Raw genomic sequence first — 19392 nt, forward strand, 5'->3', positions numbered from 1 at the left:
GTAAATTTCCCCCACATGCGCGGCACGTGGCGTTCACGTGGTAAACGCATGGCCATTATGTTTTGCTGTGCAAAAATTAAAGAGATGGCTACGGATCATACTTATGATGTTCTTTATTGCTCATGAGAACAGGCTTTGGCATAATACACCGCGACATGTGGACATGAGCCAAACCGGACGTAATTAGGTTCTGCACGTAAATGGGTCATGTTACGTTACTTGTTGAGAAAGCTTTCATCACCAGTGCCGCCAACAGACGTTCTGAGAGGAGTTGGAATTCGTATCAAATCCCGGCATTCTCATAACAGATTGGGAAAATTCTAACAGAACCGTAGAATACTTCTCTTTGATCATTCATCCCGGGTGGTGAAAATACGAAATCGGGATTTGACATTTCAGGGTACCTTGGTCTCTACAAATTGATTTCGGTGTTAATTATCATGCCCTTCTTATTCATGCAGTCATATGTCTTTATGTTAGAAATATCCGCTTTAATAGCTCTGACCATCTCATAAAATGGCATGTGTCATGAAGACCGTAGATATTTCATAATAGATATGACAACGAATCAATGAATTCTGCTGCTGTTTGCGTTCTATTTTAATCAAGGCACTGGGCTAATAACAGAGTAAGACAAGCAAACGATCAAGACAAAGGCGATACATTCCCCAGTCATACCCTCCTGTACATGTATACTTTTCAATTTGAAGTAGGGTTTCCATTTCATGTCCAAGTAAAATATTCATCTATTCAGCAGGTTGCTGGTAGGTTAGAAAAATGTAATCAGGTATTCATTGTCTAGTCGCATGATTGCACTTTCAATATCTATGATAAACAACGTAACCACGGGTAGAGTTTTAGAACAGAGTAAACACATTCTTCGTGTTCACAAGGAATCTTAAGTTAAAACAGTCATCTATACAAACTTAATACATTTGATCAGACGTAGTCGCAAATCATATTACTGAAAACAAAATCACTGCAACGTCCAAAAGCCAATAAAACATTGCAGCAGTTCAAAATCATTATAGATATGATACAAATCCACATCAATACAACGTCAATGATATAATCAGCTATTATCTGTCCAAGGCCAAAAGCAAGTCCCAGCAATGTTAGGATACAGGACCATCATTTGCAGTTTAAAATTGCAAGTATGTGTCTACAATTCAGTTACAGGCGTATTGTTAATGGCAGATGGTGTCTTGAGAATAACAACAGCTGCAGATTTATTTGACAAAATAACTTGGTACCATCTTAAGTAAAAAAGAAACTGCTATACTATGAGCTATGTTTAAGGCCCCCATTCCACTAGACGGCGATCGCCCTGCGCTCTCGCTGCGACCTAACTTGAATTTGTGTAACCCTTGACTTTATCATTGGAATATCATGCAAAGGTATGACTGAAAAGACAAGAAATACATTAAGCGTAAAAAGATTCGGTTTCTATCTATAAAATTCTTCGAGCGCTCTGTTAAATTTTGGGTCGCAGAGAGCGCGCGGTGAGAGCACCGTCCTAGTGAAATGGAGGCACTGTATAACACAATGTTTGCGCTTATTGCTGAGGCCGGTATCTCATCGCTTTACGCGTGTGAAACCTGCTCCGGATCACCCTCTGTCTTTGACGTCCGCTTCGTCAAGGCTTTGAACTTCGCCAGTGACCTTTGAACCGTTTTGTAAGTCTGGTTTTGTGCGAGAGATATACACATGGTCAAGACCGCCATCCCAAACAAAATCATCACCGAGAAACCGAGTAGGTTCTTTTGGTGCTCAGGAAATACATCGCCGAACCCGATGGTAGATAAAGTGATGAATGAGAAGTAGAAAGCCGTTAGGAAGTCCCAACCCTCCCACTGCTTGATAACTAGCGCGCAGAGGACGTTGTAGAGGAGGAACAGGAGTACCACCACTGATAGGGGGACGTCGATTTTCCGTTCTGCGAATCGGTGCCGAATGTTTTTTTCCTCCGCCGCCCCTTCCATATCCTCCGTGCCTACAGGGGTGCCAGTGAAAATGGTGAGACGGGGATCGCGACTTCTCTGTGTCAAGCTGGGATGAAGTCCTATACCTTGTGTACCCCTGTTGAGACTGACTAAGGTGGACATCTTAATTTGGGAAGTATTGTTGGCGTCTTCTGCCGCACAATGCCTGTTATCAATATCTGAATTAAGTTCCTCAACATCATCGTCCAAGGAGATGACGTCCATGTTTTGATCCGCCAAGACGGCACCCCCTTTTCTGTTTTTTTCTGATTGTGCTGTCCGACAGCTACGGGCGTCGTTTGACGCAGGAGTTTCACCTTTGGATCTGTCAGATTCTGTTTTTGTCTCGGGAAGGCCGCTACTTGTGGACGATTGTGCCCCTGACGGTGTGATTTCCTCACTGTCAATAGATGTCGTTTTCCCCAGCGGCGAGGATGAACTTGTCTTTTCTTTCTCTGACGTTGATAGTTTAGGTGAATCTCTTGGACTGCACGTTGTCAACTCAGTACGATTGCTATTCGCGGACGTGTTACTCAAGGTGTTACTCTCTCTTGATGGGGAATCCCCGCGATGGTCTTTGAATTTCTGGTTTCTTCTGTCTCGCTCAAATCGCCAGAGCTGATATCCGACAATGGAAAATAGTCTTGTCATTGCGCGGGCGAGCAGCAGACCCATGTCCGCCACACAGAACAGGTAGAGCGGGATGCCCACCAGGGCGTACAGGATGCAGACGACCCGGCCAGCCGGCGTCACAGGGGCGTGATGGCCGTATCCTATGGAGTTAGAAAAAAATTAATACTTTATTACAAAATTAACCTCCTATGAGCTCAACTACCGTTTCATTTTCCCTTTGTGTTTTCGATGTGATTTTTGAACCATGGGTTGCCAATTTCAACAGAAAAAGAGCTACGGACTCCCATATTTTAATTGTGAAAAGAAGTGTGGAAATCTGAAATCTCCAAGCTGCTAAGTGTGAAGAGGCAGATGGGATATTTTCAAATAAGCTCCAAGGAAGGAATTTGAAGATCTGCTGTTTGTTCTCGGTACTGTGCAGGTTCACAGTATGCGTGACATATACCCAGATTCCTTTCACCCATCGAAACTAAGTGGCTTCAGTAGAAATGAGTTGGCAAATGCCAAACAGTCCCAAATGGTGCAATTATAATGCTAATCATCAAATATTTAAGACCGTCCATGGGACCATGCTGGTGAAGGACAAAACTTCCCGCCGCCCAATTGAGTCACTCCCAGCTTGTGTTATGAAACACCATGTTGACGAATATGCTTCAAACAAATATGACGTTTCATCCACTCTGAGTGACGAAAGATTAGCCAGTGTGTTTGAAACCAAACCACACGATGAGTTCTTTCGAACTCATATAAAAACCATCTTCCTCTTTGAAAGAGACAAGCAAAAAAACGACCATGTAATATTTAGGTACATCTTCATCCAACAACTTGCATGCCCTGCTGTTATCTAATCCATCTTTAATGTAGCCCAGCCCTGTGGACTAAAGAACCATCTTTGAATGTTATCTTCAACTTAAAATATGTTTTTAAAAATTCCAGTGTCGTAAGTCTTACCTATCGTCGAGACCACGGTCGCGGCGAAGAACAGGGACCCATAGTAGGTCCACTTTTCTGCAGCGCCTGGCGTAACCCCGTGATGAAAGGCCGTGTCTAGCGAATGCGCGAACTTTCCGATTTCGAACACTGCGAGCCGAGTCCAGTTTTCTTGGTCCATTGCTTGGCTATTGTTCCAAAGCATCTCGATGACATAGTCACGGGATTTTATGAGTTCTTGTTGCTCCTCTATCTCTCGAGGGGACTCGATCGCTTGGAAGATAGCGGCTCCCACGAAGCAGTAAACCAGGAGAAGAGCCACAATCCCCACGTGGCTTAAAACAGGCTTAAGACACTGACGAACCGCAAAAGCGCGTTGGTCCTCCAGTGAAAGTGATCTGTCACCAACTATACTGCCGTCCACGTCGCCATTTCGCGCTTTAGCGTTTGGGCGGGCCGCCCGAACAGGTGTGTCCAACTTGGCGACGTTGTTTCTACCGATATTCCGCCCGTTCATGGCTCCGAATCGCGACTCGTTCACATCAGTTTGCTCGAGCTTTGCTGACATGATGGGCCCACTGAAGTAAGGATATGGTAGACTCGTATCAATAGGATATGTCGAATAAGCTCCTGTCACGGACCATAGCCTGAACTACGGCACAATGGTGATTGCTGCTATGTCAATTGAGATCTACAACAGGGCCAACGACGAGGACAAAATTACTTCAAACGTCGATGGCTTCAAAGGGGGTTGTGAGACAACAGACACTCCACAGTTGTCAATTGTAAACACTACATCTCATAACTGTGGTTATCCAGTACCTTTTTTTGCCAAAGAACTTTTTTAAAAATCATGAGAACTTTGCATTAAAAATATTTTGCAATTCATGGTAACATTAATGTAAAAATCAATTGCACAAAGTCCCTCTGTTAACCCTTCGTTTTATTTTCTTCCGTAACCAATGAATAAAGTATGCATCAGCTGTCTTTCACAATACCGAGTCATCATGGTCATTAATTGTTCTGACGCACGCCATCCAACACAAGGGTTACTATGGCAGTTGCGCTTTTCCCGTCGCGCATATTAGCCGAAATATTTATGGTCTTTGCACAACGGTTTAGGCTGAAATTTGCGTCCAGACCATCACATTTGTTCGGGAATGTTTCAATTACAGGCATGTTTTTGTTGTGCTTCAGTTACTTTCCATTTCCATACCTTTCAAATCCCATGTACGTACAATGTTTGGTTAACATAATACACCAAGGTAACAGTTAGCCACACAAGTTTGACATGTGTCTGACTCTCGTCTGTAAGTTTTAATTTGTTGTCCTAGGTTTCCTCCGAAATGAAAAAATATGCCTCACAAATTGTAGGCCAAGAATGTGCTTTCCTTCCATGCTGGTGCTGCGTTGTACAGTGGTATCCTGTCATCGTGCGGGGCTTTTTACAGCATTATCATTGTGGTTATAGGACATGTCCTTGTGGTAATAGGGCAGCCAAATACACCTTATATCTAAATGGTTGGGAGTATTCTTTTTCTGTATCTGTATCTGTATAGCCGGTATAACCGCCCTTCGGCGTAACACACCAGCTTTTTATACTCTCGCTCTCACCGCTTTTTATGTATATATGTATACATAAAAAAAGCAACAGAGAGCTTCCTTTGCAGATGTTGTCATGCTACCTCATAAAGTAATTCTATTGTGTGTAAAAACAAGTGGCCAGTGTCTGACATGAGGTAACCTCATTGGCATTTCCCTTTGGTTAAGTAGAAAATACAAGCTTCCAGTATCATGTGTAAAGGATTCAACAAGTCAAGAATAAAAACATATCTGTATTGCTCATGACTGCATACAAAGGATTTATTACAAATACAAAAGTACGCTTCAAATAATTGTTTTATAAAAATATGTGGAAAATGACATTTTCAGATGTATCAATGTATGCATAGGAAGGCAATAAAATGTCAAAAAGTCAATAATTATATCACAATCTTTGTATCAAATTATACATTCCAGATGTTGTATACAGCATTATGAGAGAAACCACATCATATTTACAGGCATAAAAAACACCAAGAAATATCAGAAAACTAAGGTTGCTCTACCACTCAGTGAGAAGTACAGTATTGATGATTCTTTCCCTAAAAGAACCCAATACAGCATATGATCTTTTTCTATGAATAAAATGAATAAAAGTTACCAAATTGTCTTTATTCAGACAGAAATATGTTGATCACGTGAACATCAAGCTGAATTAGTCAATGGTACACATATGTATACAAGTATGCCATTGGCATTAAATATCACCTGCAGAAAAATGTCTCCAAATTCTACAACAATGATTATTTTCCAATCATTCATCACTTTTTTTTCATTTCATGACTTAATTTCCTTCTAACCTCAAGAATCTGCATATATTTTACAAAGTCCACTTTTCCAGCTGTGTCCCACAATGCATCAGATCCTGCCATGAGTCATCTGGTTCTGAAGCATGGCTGTCATGTCAGGGTCAAAGGTGAAGGCCTGAAACATGAATAAGAAATATGAATAATGATTCCTATTGTGTTGTTCTGAGATAGAACTGCAATATATGGCAGGCAATCATTGCTTTCCATCATGCATTTTTGGGGCAACTTCATATCTTTTAAAGATTTCATTCTGGCTGCCCATCAAATTTAGCGTGTTGCTGCACGTCTGACTTTTTAATAATTTTTGCACAATTATATTTTTTCGTTTGCATTTTTACATTTTGGCAAATGCAAGGGTCTATGGGATGTGGGTATTGTTTCAAACTGTTCCTACATTGGCTACTATTTCAAGTACAAAAGTGTATCTGTTTATTAATTATAGTCATTGCAGCTGAAATGTTGTTCCTTCAATTATCACCCACCTGTTGTGCTAAGAAATATCAAATGAAGGTCACAGCAAGATATTTGACCTTCAACCTCATATTCTCAGATACAGAATACTGTGCCAGGACAATAAAACAATGTGGGAGGCTTTTACATATTGGAATTCCAGTACTGTGGACAGTGTTTTTGTACCAAAAGGCTGATAATGTAGGATTTCATGATCATACCACACATGAAATATTAATATCAAAGTGCCTTCCTGATAATTTTGTGGTCTTAACTGTATTCTTTTTTTTTTTTACTTTTATGTACCATATACATAGACAATTAATGAACAAATGTAAATCTAGGACCAATTAAAAAATCTGTTTCTCTGACCTTGGAGTAGTATGTTTTTGCCTCCTCCTTATTTTGTCGGACCCCGTGTCCCATATGCAGACAGCGTGCATACAAGAAGCATGCCATGGCGATGCCTTTTGCAATGAACCCTGGGATACAGTCGGTGTGGGCTGCTATTGTCTGCACATCTTCTGGTTGGTACTGAGATACCCTGGATGGAGTAAGATAGGTTTCAATTATTCTGTGATGGTACATGAAAGGTAAATACCATATCCTCACTTTCCAATCAACACTTCTCCTGACACACAGGCTGGGGAGAGCCCATCTCTTGGAAAGAGCATGCTCTGGTGTATGGTGGTCAAAGGCAATTAGTTTCCATTGCAGCTTTTACTTACCAACTAATCAAGTACTGAAGTGGTGACTGTTACATCCTGTGAAGTTTTAACATCTACTGTGAATCAAGAAATATTCACAGTGTCTTTTTTATGCACGCAAATATGTGCTATGTTTCACTGTACTACTCACTGTATTCTTTCAACGGCTAACTTAGAACACTGCATACTTCAAGTTCAACTTTAGTAACATCCAGTGGTAACGCCCCCAAATGACCCCATCAGGGGCATAGTAGGGGGAATACACCTCCTTTCCCGTCCTGCAAAATTAGGCTCTTGCAACCTTGAATCTATCTACAGTATCTGAAGCTCCTAATTTCACCTCAGACTGATATGTGATTCATTATCAAAGTGCTCACTTTGCTGCCAGGTCTGCAGCCTTGGTGTAGAGTTTCCTGTTGTAGTAGTGTGCGACCAGGTTGCCCATGGCATACACACTGCCCCTCTCTGATGCCTCCTTCAAACACTCGAAGGCTGAGGTCTGGTCCCTTCTTTTCCCCTGGCCATGTTCATACATGACACCCAAGGCACCTAAAAACAATAATTTCAAATGTTCAATCCATTGCCACACCATACTTGCAGTTAAACAGGCAGCCTGGTATGTTAACATTGATACTGCAGTGCTTGTATTATATGTGGCTGATACGATTTTCATCTGCACTGCAGACCAGCAAAACCACATTATGCATGTCAAATTCCTATCAAACAAGTACAGGACTCTAGCAAGTATTTATTAATACATGGTTTTGACATTTGACATACGAACAATATCTCACACACACTCACTTGCTCTCCGGTTTATCATATTTATACGGACAATGTCTACCTCATGATATCTCATTTTTCTGTCATACAACATAATCTACAGTAGCAATTTCCTTATCATATTGAGGACTGACCCTGTGATTCCAAACTGCCGGCTCCGCAGGCTTCTGAATGCCAGAAGAATGCCTGTAAAAACACAACATGAAAATCAGCTTGGAGTGACAAGGAGACGCTGCATGGTTGCCACAAGATAGGATAGAGTAAATATAAGACTGTGCTGTCAAATTCGATTACCTAGTGTATGTTTGTAAAGCTGTAGCTAAAGATTCTTCAATTAAATGTAATTCATTACTCTTTGTATGAGCAAGGTGTTCAGTTCCAACTTAACAACTTTAATGTGGCACCTTCTTGAGATCTTTAGTGTCCTCTCTGGAGTAGAACATGCCCAGCATGGTCATGGCCCGCACACTGCCCTCAGGGTTCCCATCGTCTGCTGACAGGATCCACCACTTCTCCGCCTCGGTGTCCGACTGAGCCACGCCGTAACCCTGCAGGGACAAGTTTTCTTGTTCGTCATTAAAAGTGAAGCAACGAGTCGAGACTGATATCAGTCAGGCACTTGACTATTGCAACAAATCCTTCTGGGCAAGGAACTGATGCCTTTAGCTTCTACACGTTTTATTGGATGTTTGATAAGAAGTTCTTTTTCATGCATTAAGTGAGACAATGTTTTACACAAAAAAACATTACAGATCTACAACACAAAACAAACCAATATGCTCATTCTTTCTGATGATGTTAGTCTTTATCTTTTATACACACCTGAAAATATGCCCTCCCCAAATTGTACTGGGCCGCTCTAATAAGGTGTTTAGCACGCTGACTCTCAGATGAAGCAACTTTCCTCATGTACTCACATGCAAGTTTCTGTAAGGAAAACAATTTTGTCAACTAAAAACAAGATATTTGGATTAACTTGTAATGTTACAATTATCAGAGGTGAATTTGAATATTTAAAAGAAACATTGTAAACTGAAAGTTTCTTATCATTCAAGGTGTAAAGATCTCTTCATTAAAAATATGTACTAGATGTAAATAATGCTTAGAGTTAGAAGTGCAGAGAATGTGTCTGGGTAGCTGGTATAGTCCCCTGAAGGGCAATTGTAATGGTTGCCTAAAGCCCTGGTCACACACTGTCAAAGTCGGGAAAGTCAACTTTATCTTGTAATCATCAGCAATCAGAGGACCAAACAAGATGAATCTCTGGCTACCGAGCACAGACCATCATCATGAGAGACAGGGGCTTAATACAGATGCAGATCCAGTCTTACATGGTTCTCCTTTGTGCCCAGCCCATCATAGTACATGACTCCCAGCTGGTACATGGCCTGCCAATCCTTCTCTTTCAGCCTCTCAAACTGGACGATAGCTTCCTTGTACAAGCCCTGTGGAAAGAAACAGACATTTGGGTAAATTCTTTTTTTGCATGTGGCTTTCATACATCAAATCTTGGACATATACCATTTTTTTTTCTCTCAATCCTCAATCCATTATTGACCTTTTTTTCATATTTAGTTTTTGTGGGACAATGAATAGTCTAGTCCTCCTGATGTTAAAAACATATTAGGTACTAGGAACGACCATCTGCTCCCCCTACCTCTTCAAAGTAGAACTGCCCGAGCGTGAACCTGGCATGTTGGTCCCCGTTTCGGATCCTTTCCTGTAAGATGGCCTCCACCTGTTCCACCAAGTTCTTCCCATCAGCGGACTGCTCCCCTCCAAAACTGCTCCTGATGGTGGGCTCCCTGGAGGGGAGGGGCTCACCTGGGATCTGCTTCTCCATGCCTCACACCTGGATGACACACCTGTATGCCTGACACCTGGATGATTACTGTTGTGCTGCAATGGGGAGGAGGGACAATAATTCAACACAGCAATTTAAACAGTTCTAGAAATGTAATCCTGCTCGGAAATGGCAACACAATTAACAAAAAGAACGTTTATGGATTTGTTCACGTATCAACAGATGATTTGCATTGTGCATACAAAAAAGAGAGAGAATCTCTTTTCAAACTGATGCCCTGGCAACACTGATCGTTTGCTTCATGATCACGAACTTCCCCTTTGGAAATGCAATATTCACTTGGTCATGTGTTCAACCAATTTTTGAGCTTGTTTCTTCACATATCTCTGAGTAATAAAAGTTAACTGTTACAGCAGCGTTTGGCTCAGTGCGTGGCACAAGCCCATTAAAGCTTTAAAGTCAATCTCAGTCAGGTGAATGATCATACAGCCATCCATAGTATGAAAGTTTACAGCGAAGCGAGCAACAAGAAACACGCATTATCAAAAACCTATAGCACTATCTTATCCAAAAGTACTGCCATTAGGTTTTATATCTATCGGACAATTTCGTTTGACGTTTACTTTCACCTTACACCTAGATGCCCCCCTCCCACCTCGAGTTCCAACAAAGGCCTTTTCTGTTTTCTGCGCGCAACTTTCAGCTTTATCTCTTACAAAAATCATGGTAGTTAAGACGGTTTCACTAAGAGTACTTACTATGTTCTCTTCGTGTCTCGGAAACCTGTGAATTGTGACAAGTAATCTTTGCCGTCTGTTTGTTGGTCTGAAAAACATGCAAAGCCAAACAGGCGTTTACTGCGCAGGTCAACTGCGCATTTACACAGATCCGAGAGGTTGCTAGGCAACAGGCCTTGGAACGTTCCCTTCAACAGGTCTTGTCATTTGTTGGGTTCTCGCGACCGATGGCGCATAGTTGTCAAAGACAGAATCATCTCAGTGGTATTCTGGAAGCCAAAGCAACAAGTGTCACGCAAAGGGACACGGATTTATTAGATCAGGTTGAAAGACGTAGCAACGAGGCCGTCTAGCGACGTTAGTAAAAAGTGCACCAATGCGTCACCGGTTCACGTCATTCGTTGGTCTTCCTCCTTCGTCTGTCTTCCGTCAAATGACAAAATCGGTCTTCAGACATTGCCATTTATTGCCGAGCTACATTTCTTTGTTCAATATCCATACTGAACTATAAAAGCAGTCGAGTCTGTTATAGTGTTACTGTATTAGTCCACATTAGTCCGATGTGGACATGGTGGACTAATAACGGGAACAGTCCTAATCCCGACACATCCCTAATTCCGACATATGCTTAGGTCACAATTGCGCCGGTGCCCGTCGGGGATGTAGCCCCGGCCGGGCTCTGACGTCTGGGAGGCACCGGCTGTCGTGGTCACAAATAAAACTTTCCTTCATGCTGCCCTGCAGGGGTCCCGGGGTGCTCCGGCAGGCACTCGGTGGCATTTTTGTAAAATTTTGTCACCTTCATTGGTCGGTCTCCGGCAGGCACCCGTCAGTTGCTCTGAAGGTGCCTTGTAGTGACCCCTGTGGGGTCCGACAGGGTACCGCGTGCTTATCACATCCAGGTGGGGCAGTTGTAGGGTCCCTGCCGATTCCCCCGCGAACGACGGTCGGGCATCAGGCAGGCTCCTGGTGGGCACTCGTCAAAATTGCACTGGAGATTCTCGAAGTTCTCGCTTTAGTTATGCTCACCTGATCTGTAACGTCACACGAAGTCACACGGTCTTACGAAGTATACACATTGAACTGGAAAGTCTTTCCCTGCTATAAGTAAACAAGTTGCTGAAACAATTGGTGTTAGTGTGAAAATCAAATACATCATCCCTCAAAAGACTCTCACAACTATATGCAATAGCCTTATATACCCGCATTTGACTTACTGTAACATTATTATTGTTTGGGGATGAGCTTGCCGTGCAACTCTACAATCTCTTATAACTCTCCAAACGAAATTCACAAGGATAGCACTGCTTCTGACTTTCGCTCACACATGGCTCCTCTATTTCAAAACTTAAAGATGCTAGCTATCATCGATATCAGTACATTACAAATTAATATATTAACATATAACTTCCTTTGTAACAATATCTCCAATATTCTTTATATTTTCCCAAACCCCAATTCACTTGAACACAACTATTATACCTTGCATAGAAATCAACTGTATATTCCTCCGCACATCATTAGCACAGTTCTCCGTAAAATGCAAATATTTCACAATATGGAACAGTCTTCCGACAAATATACAATCACCTCTTTTCTGACGTTTAAAAGTGCCCTGAAAAGCCATCATAACCACTGTAGTAGAGTCACGTGCTCAGTTTCTATCTAATTTTAATTTGTACCATGAATTATTTGATCATCATTATCTATCGTTCTCTTATTCTCTTAATACTTTGCTATATTATCTATGATTTATATATGTTTGATAAGTATAGACGAGAGGGGCCTAGTATAAGCTATATACGTTTGTCCTCCCCCCTGAACCTGTTTTCACTTATTGTTTATCATATTATGTATTATAGATTTCCTTGGTGTGCAAATAAATAAACAAGCAAACAAACAAACAAATTATTATTTGTCCCGGTGGATTGCCGGCAACCGGAGGGGTACCTCTCGGTGTGCTCACGGTTAGGTCACGGCGTCTTTTCGTTCGCGGGGCCCGGGTAGAATTTAAGTCAGAACTAAATTTTTGTCGGGTCCCCGCCTGCCCCAAAATGGCCCGATAGCCGCAGGGTGTCCCACGGGGCCACGTAGGGGTCACGCCCGAAAGTGCCAAAAACGGCCCGGGAACTACCCGGCAGGGCCCCTTTTTCCAATTGTGACCAAAGCAATAGTTGGGAAAACAAATGTCCGTTTACGGGAAGGACCAATATCAATAACAGAACAATAAATGCTGAACTTGATAACGTTAGGGTCTCAATCCCGCACGACAAGCACGCCTAGGTTACAAATACACTCATGTCATGACTCCTGAGCATTCATATCCTTGATAAAGTCATAAACTTTATTGCAAATTTCTGCCACACTTGGCTAAGTACAGGTCAGAACAAAACAAAAGAACAAGTACAGTTCACGGATACAAAAAGAATATGACTATCTTTAAATAAATTTTAGGAATCACGGGATCGCGCGGCAGAAAAACCGGTTGTTGTCTGTTTGGCGCTATGTGTATGTTCAATCAAAGCACACACGCTGGACGGGTTATCGATGTCGAGTGAAGTTTCCATCAGTTGGTATTTGGTAGCTATTACCTCTGGGTTCCTCCCAAATACGCACATTGTTCGTTGTGTTCTTTAAACAAAATTGAATAACGTGCCATAAGAAAAGCCGCCAGAGGTACTTTTATTCGCATCCAGCCCTGGGGAAGCTGTGTTGAAATCGTCCACCTACCTGCTACATAACAAGCTGTACCTTCAAATTGTCGGTAAGTTCCCGGTCATGCATAAACACCTCACCCGACCTCATCCGAGTCTAAACTGCAGTGTATACGGGGCAGGGACATTATTTGACGTTCTGGATACGTTAAATGTGTAATTATGAATGCAAAACAAGCAGCAAACTCTAAGTATTTACCAGTTTTTATAAGTTACGCCGCTCGTTTCCAAGATAGAAGGGTGACACGCGCCGTTTTGAGTATCAAGACATGGTCACGGAAAAAAGTCAATAGTGCAGTCAAAATAGGTCAGATCAAGCATATAAATGTGTCTCCTGTATCGTGACAAGTTCACCAATCTCCTACAGTGCTTTAGAGGAATCAGACTTTTGTCAGAAACGAGATTTTTCGAGTCAAAGTTGATCTATTTTCCGCGGGTGAGGTCGGATGAGGTCGGGTGAGGTGTTTAGATTTTGGTCGTACTCAGAATATGACTTCCCTAAAGTTCATTAGCTGCCCAGGTTATAATGATGATTACTTAGAGGCGTTGGGTACGAAATTACATGTGTGCAAATTCTGAGCTGTGACAGCTTTTTTTTTAGAAGTAGAGATTGGAATTCTACCAGGACAATCTCCAATTCTGATAGGAAAAACTCGGATTGCATCAAAATGTTTTGGAAATTAGACTGAATCATTTCACACTTAAAATTTCAGCATAGGTAAGCCTACATTCACCATTACTATTCTAGGTGAATTCAGATCTCTATTCACTAGAAGAATTCCAATCTCTACTGTGACGATTCCGAGACAACTCGGCCCCTGGGACAACTCGGCCCCTGGCCATTCCGAAGACAACTCGGCCCCTAGCTCAGGACAACTCGGCACCAAGTACTTAGTGCATGATAAGTGTATTTGGGGCTCGAAGAATGACAATTCTACCGATCTGACAGGCTGATAAGTGGAATAAGTATTTTAAGAAACAAAACTCAGTCCATACATTAGCATTTTTGTATTTTCGTAAGTCTCAAACGTTACAAGACCGTCAAAAACATGTTGCGGGCCGGTGCGGCGACGCCATTTTTTGGGTATTTTCGACGCTCTTTCACGAACTCGCTACGCTTATGTTCTATTATGAAAGTGCTTATAACTTATTACCGATGAAACTAAATGTATAGCAGTTCATTCTGTTTTGTTGGTCATAGATTTTAACAGTTTGTAGGCTTTCAAAACGCGTCGAGACAAACGAGATGATAAAACTTCCTTATTGATATTCAAGCGTTCTGGCGAAGTGACCTGCAGGGTTCCACAATTTCCTATTTTTTTAGACGAAATGTTTGGCAGTTAAACATGTTTTATTCCTCACATGGTTTTTAAAAAGATTCTGTTCTGTTAGCTGATCTATATGCCAGTTTTGGGGCTCGGTGCCGAGTTGTCCTGAGATAGGGGCCGAGTTGTCCTGAATGGCAGAGTAGGGGCCGAGTTGTCCCTGGGGCCGAGTTGTCCTGATACCCACTGTGACATATAACGTTATATATATTTATGTGTGTGTGTGTGTGTAGGGGTGGTAATTAACAGTTATATTGATAAGGATTTGTCTGGGTCGCTTGAATAGTAGTCTTCATAAGGAGATTGATCTGAAACAACTTGAATTTGAATGTGTGTATATTTTTCAGATAATGGCAAAAACAAATGGCAACAAGGAATCGACCCAAAATGACCACCTCTGTCAGATGTTAGCAGACCTGAAAGTGAAGACCTCTGTTTTAGAGGTCCAAGGGGGTGAGCGGGATGCCATGACTAAAACGACCGCAGAGTTGCTAAAAGTGTACGACGAAAACGTGACCAAACTGACCTGTGGGCCAGTCATGAGATCGGATCGGGGAAGTTCTGAAGTTGTGGATGAAATCAGCGAAAGCCCAATTGACTTTGGTGAGATGATATTATGATGTTATGAGAAGCAACGTTACCACTGCTTTCTTTTGGTCAGAGCAGATGTCGGTATTCAATAGAATATAAATTTCATTATGACGGATACAAAAATAGCAAGCTAGTCAGAGTATCCGGTATCTGACCGTTTAAAAAGAAAAGAACAAAGGAATATATTATCAGCTAGTAACTCGATAAATTGATAGTTGTCGGGGATAGTTTTTGGTTGAGTAAGAAATGACTCGAAGCACATTCCGTACCATATATGTGTGATTAATGTCAAGTTCATACTTAATAACTTAACAGTCCATTTGTCTCTGTACAGATTCTGTGATACAAGACTTCAAAGACCGACTGGTAAGTGCCGGACACAACAATGGTCATCCCACATTCTTTGGGTTTATCAGCGCCGGCGATGGAACATATCCCTCAGCCTTGGGCACCTTCGTCCCTGCAAACTTAGCAACATACTCAGGTAGGTGTGTATGGAACTCTATACATATTGAAAGCAGTGATAGGCCTTATCTCTTTGAATTTCGGTTAGTAATTTAAAAGACAATGTTGATTGCTTCATCTTTTGGATTCCTTCCGCAATGCACTTTCTCTGCATTAGTCAAACGGACTTGGTGATCTATGTTTAACCTCTACCGTACTTGGACTATTGAAATGAAAGACAGAAGTGACGATGTCTATTCAGTTAACATGTTTTTTTAAAACAAAAATAACAGGGGCTCACTTAGGGAACCCAGCCGCCGTCCAGATGGAAAACAGGCTGATCAAATGGGTGGCAGACCTGTTCGGCTACCCCGCAGGGCACGCTGGGAACATTTCATCCGGAGGTTCTCTCGCCACTCTCACTGCGTTAGCTGTCGCACGGGATAGCAGGGAGCTCAAAGCCGTAGATTTTCACAGGTACAGTAGATAATTGGTTTTGCTCACGGTGTATTTATAAGCTAATGCTTAAAAACATGTGTGTAATGATTATGATAATGCCAGCGTTCACTGGACTCTGGCCAACGCTAACATAGAATGAAAATAATTGAACCACCAATAATAGTTGATGAAATCTACTTTTATTTCTCTCCACAGATGTGTGATTTATTGTAGTGAGTTCACCCATTTTGCTGTGCAGAAGGGACTTCGGGCCGTTGGGATGCGGGAGGCTATTCTGAAGAAAACTCCAGTGGACCAGTCGTACAGGATGACAGCAGCGGCTCTTGAACGGCAGATCAAGGAAGACACGGAAGTGAGACAATTCCATCAATTCATGAACATGAAATTCCAAATTAATGCATGAGTCTGTTCTCTTCGCCCAAGATCTCTACATTACTCTCTATTATCCATAGTTATGATGAGCTGTTGCTGGCACTACGTTAATCCCATATCATAACAAATGCTCTGTTGAAGTCACACACGCTTGTAAAGGTTTGCTGAGTCTTACTTTATTATAACGTTTTTAAACGTATCAACCAGGCCGGTTTGCTGCCCTTCCTGGTCGTGGCAACTGTGGGCACCACGATGACCGGAAGTGTGGATCCTGTGGACGACATCGCTGATGTGTGTGAACGTCACCAACTCTGGCTCCACGTTGATGCCGCCTATGGAGGGTTTTTCGCGCTCTGTGACGAAATGAAACAGCTGTTTGTTGGTGTGGAGCGGAGTGATTCAATTGTGGTAAATCCACACAAAGGTGAAGAAAAAAAATCCACATTATCTAAGCTCGGTGAGGCCTAGGCCTATGGTTTAAACTGCCAGTGTTATCTACATGTCGAAAGTCCTTATGTATGTAACATGTAGTTCACATGTCCTTTCTCGTATTGAAGAAGAAGCCCATGATTTTAAATTATGCATCTCAAATATATACCATTAATTTCCTTTATATTTTCAGGGCTGTTCACATCTGGTGGTGTCGGAGTTCTTGTGGTGAAAGATGGAAAGAAGCTTCAACATTGCTGCTCCTTGGAGGAAACACCCAGCTGCTTCAAGGGATCTTCGGTATTTTCTGCTGATCATGTGTCTCCATCAGAACTTTCATTCGAACTGACCAGGCCTTTCAGGTAGATCGAATTCGATATTATTTGTGTAGTGCCAATAGCAAAACAATGAATTGAATCTCTCTACACATCATGCACATTTCTGCTGAAGAATGGTTTTGATTTATATATTACTAACGTAATTATCAACTAACCCTTGAGTATTTGGTCTCCAGATCGTGAATCTCAAAATGTAGGGTTTAAAAGTTTGAAATACACATGTATATTTGTTCCTCACAGAGGTGCTCAGATGTGGCTTCCACTGAAAGTGTTTGGTGTTGGGGTTTTCCGTGCGGCCCTGGAAGAGAAACTACTACTGGCACGTTACCTCTACGGGAAGCTAAAAGGTGAACAATGACAGTCTTAGATAGTCATTTTATTCATATCATACTAAATACCCGATGACCAGCATTTTGTAATAAGACAAGAAAGTTTAATGTGCGTAGATAAAGTCACTTATTATAACACCTACCCTCATACCAAATACCATGATTACAGCACATCTATTATTCTGTAGCTTCTACGTTATGCTGGCCAAAATTTGAGTGAACAAAAACAGACAAACAGACAGACAGCCAGACAGTCATACCAAAAACAGTACTTTCAAGCTAAAAATGAAGCATCTACTACGTAACAATCTTCTAATCAGCCTTACGTTTCGTGCTGACTGCATTCCTCGCTAACAGTCTCAATCACTGTCACACAGAAACTGATGAGTTTGAGCTGCCACTGGAGCCCGAGCTGTCCGTGGTCCTGTTTCGTGCTACAGCGCCACCTGTCGTCGATATCAACAACTTCAACCAACAGCTCCTGAACGACCTGATTTCTGACGGGAAAATCTTCATGATTCCTGCTGAACTTCACGGCCAGTTCTACCTGCGTGTCTGTGTCCTGTGCTTCAGGACCCACATTGAGCATATCGATCTGTGCTTCTCCTTGATCCGAGAGAAACGTGCTCATCTGTGGAAGTCGTTCCGTTTGGATGCCTAAAGCAAGATATCATTGCATCATATTAAAGCAAAATTTGGTGTTTTCGGCGAGGAATGGATGTCTGCGTTGTTTTAGATTAATACTAGTATTCTGACATCGTACCTGGCAATAGATCTGGTACAACTCGCATGTAGGCACAAGGACGCATCTCTATGTGATTATATAAACTTGTATAATAATGATAGAATCGCGATGATATGAGCAACTGTCAGATATCACACCAGTTGGCTGAAGAAACAATGCTATAACTATATCATTCTGATCTTGATGCGTCTTATGAGAACTTTGAACATGTTAAGATGTCTGTTAACATGAGCGAATGTACAACACCTATACGCGCCAGACAATGATTGCGGCTAAGATTGACAGACCCTGTTTTATGCACACTTCTGGGTGTAACGTTGGGTAACATAAATTCGTGGGGTACTTAAATTCGGGATTTTTCGAAAACGGGGTATTTAGGTATATGTGCTAGATGCAACATCAGTAATACCGCTAGAAATGCAAACTTGACAGACTAACGCATTCAGAACACTGTCTGAAAAGCTTTGATAACCATGCATTAGAAGTTGGCGACGTCAAAAACTCTCCGTCCCTTATTGACAGAGTCTGGGGGCTTCGTGGGAGACTCACACTGCACGGTTGTTCGCTGGTTTATAAGACAAATGTCACATCTCCTGCCTGCTAAACACAATTATTTACAAGACAACTTATTACAATCTCTTTTGCTAACCTGCAACTGGATTCTAAGTGTGATCAATCATCAAAACTCCTCTTTGTTGCTACAACCTACGGCACGTGTATTTTCCCGCCGCCATATTGTTACCCAGAATCATGTCGTCAAGCAGACGACAAAAGGTTTGTGAGGAACACTTTTTTGTCTAAATGTTGCGTGTGATAGTGGACTGAAGACGATATTTTCCTCAAAGTTTGCTCCTAACACAACAAGGAACACGTGGACATAGTAGTATAAACATTACTACGGCATCCAGCTAACTTGCCATGAATAATGTACACGTTGCCATGACGGTGGGGATCGACTTTGAGTGACGTTCTACCGACTCAACAAACGGGATGTTAGCAAAGGCCTGATGTGTGCGGTGCGGCCGTTTTTTCGTGTATTTTTTTACTTGGACACGTCTATATCCATAGCACTCTCCTCAAACCAAGGATGGAACGAATAGCTGCTGTATAAAATGTGATTAGCGGTAAGATATTCAAGACGAATCTTCTCTCCCGAATTAATGTGCACCCCTGTCCGACAGCACCGTCATTGTGCGTGCGGCGGACGGT

General features: G+C 42.0%; 3 protein-coding genes across 3 annotated transcripts; 1 reads left to right on the forward strand and 2 right to left on the reverse strand.

Annotated features, from left to right (window-relative positions):
- Positions 1–1461: 1461 nt before the first annotated feature.
- Positions 1462–4225, reverse strand: LOC136430344 (potassium channel subfamily K member 18-like). The gene is made up of 2 exons (XM_066420866.1): positions 3567–4225; positions 1462–2755 (listed from the first exon to the last, which is right to left on the reverse strand). The coding sequence occupies exons 1-2, from the start codon at positions 4111–4113 to the stop codon at positions 1584–1586; spliced, it is 1719 nt and encodes a 572-aa protein (XP_066276963.1). The 5' UTR covers positions 4114–4225; the 3' UTR covers positions 1462–1583.
- A 1656-nt stretch (positions 4226–5881) lies between these two features.
- On the reverse strand, positions 5882–10572 carry LOC136430343 (LRP2-binding protein-like). Its single transcript, XM_066420864.1, has 9 exons — positions 10459–10572; positions 9554–9795; positions 9228–9341; positions 8719–8823; positions 8301–8444; positions 8031–8082; positions 7491–7662; positions 6779–6950; positions 5882–6071 (listed from the first exon to the last, which is right to left on the reverse strand). The coding sequence occupies exons 2-9, from the start codon at positions 9737–9739 to the stop codon at positions 6006–6008; spliced, it is 1011 nt and encodes a 336-aa protein (XP_066276961.1). The 5' UTR covers positions 9740–9795; positions 10459–10572; the 3' UTR covers positions 5882–6005.
- A 2358-nt stretch (positions 10573–12930) lies between these two features.
- LOC136430346 (aromatic-L-amino-acid decarboxylase-like) lies at positions 12931–18428 on the forward strand. The gene is made up of 9 exons (XM_066420870.1): positions 12931–13201; positions 14824–15079; positions 15402–15551; positions 15805–15988; positions 16166–16322; positions 16550–16766; positions 16965–17133; positions 17350–17456; positions 17816–18428. The coding sequence occupies exons 2-9, from the start codon at positions 14827–14829 to the stop codon at positions 18097–18099; spliced, it is 1521 nt and encodes a 506-aa protein (XP_066276967.1). The 5' UTR covers positions 12931–13201; positions 14824–14826; the 3' UTR covers positions 18100–18428.
- Positions 18429–19392: the final 964 nt, after the last annotated feature.

Source organism: Branchiostoma lanceolatum, chromosome 3 (assembly GCF_035083965.1).
Source record: "Branchiostoma lanceolatum isolate klBraLanc5 chromosome 3, klBraLanc5.hap2, whole genome shotgun sequence".
Taxonomy (NCBI): Eukaryota; Metazoa; Chordata; class Leptocardii; order Amphioxiformes; family Branchiostomatidae; genus Branchiostoma; species Branchiostoma lanceolatum.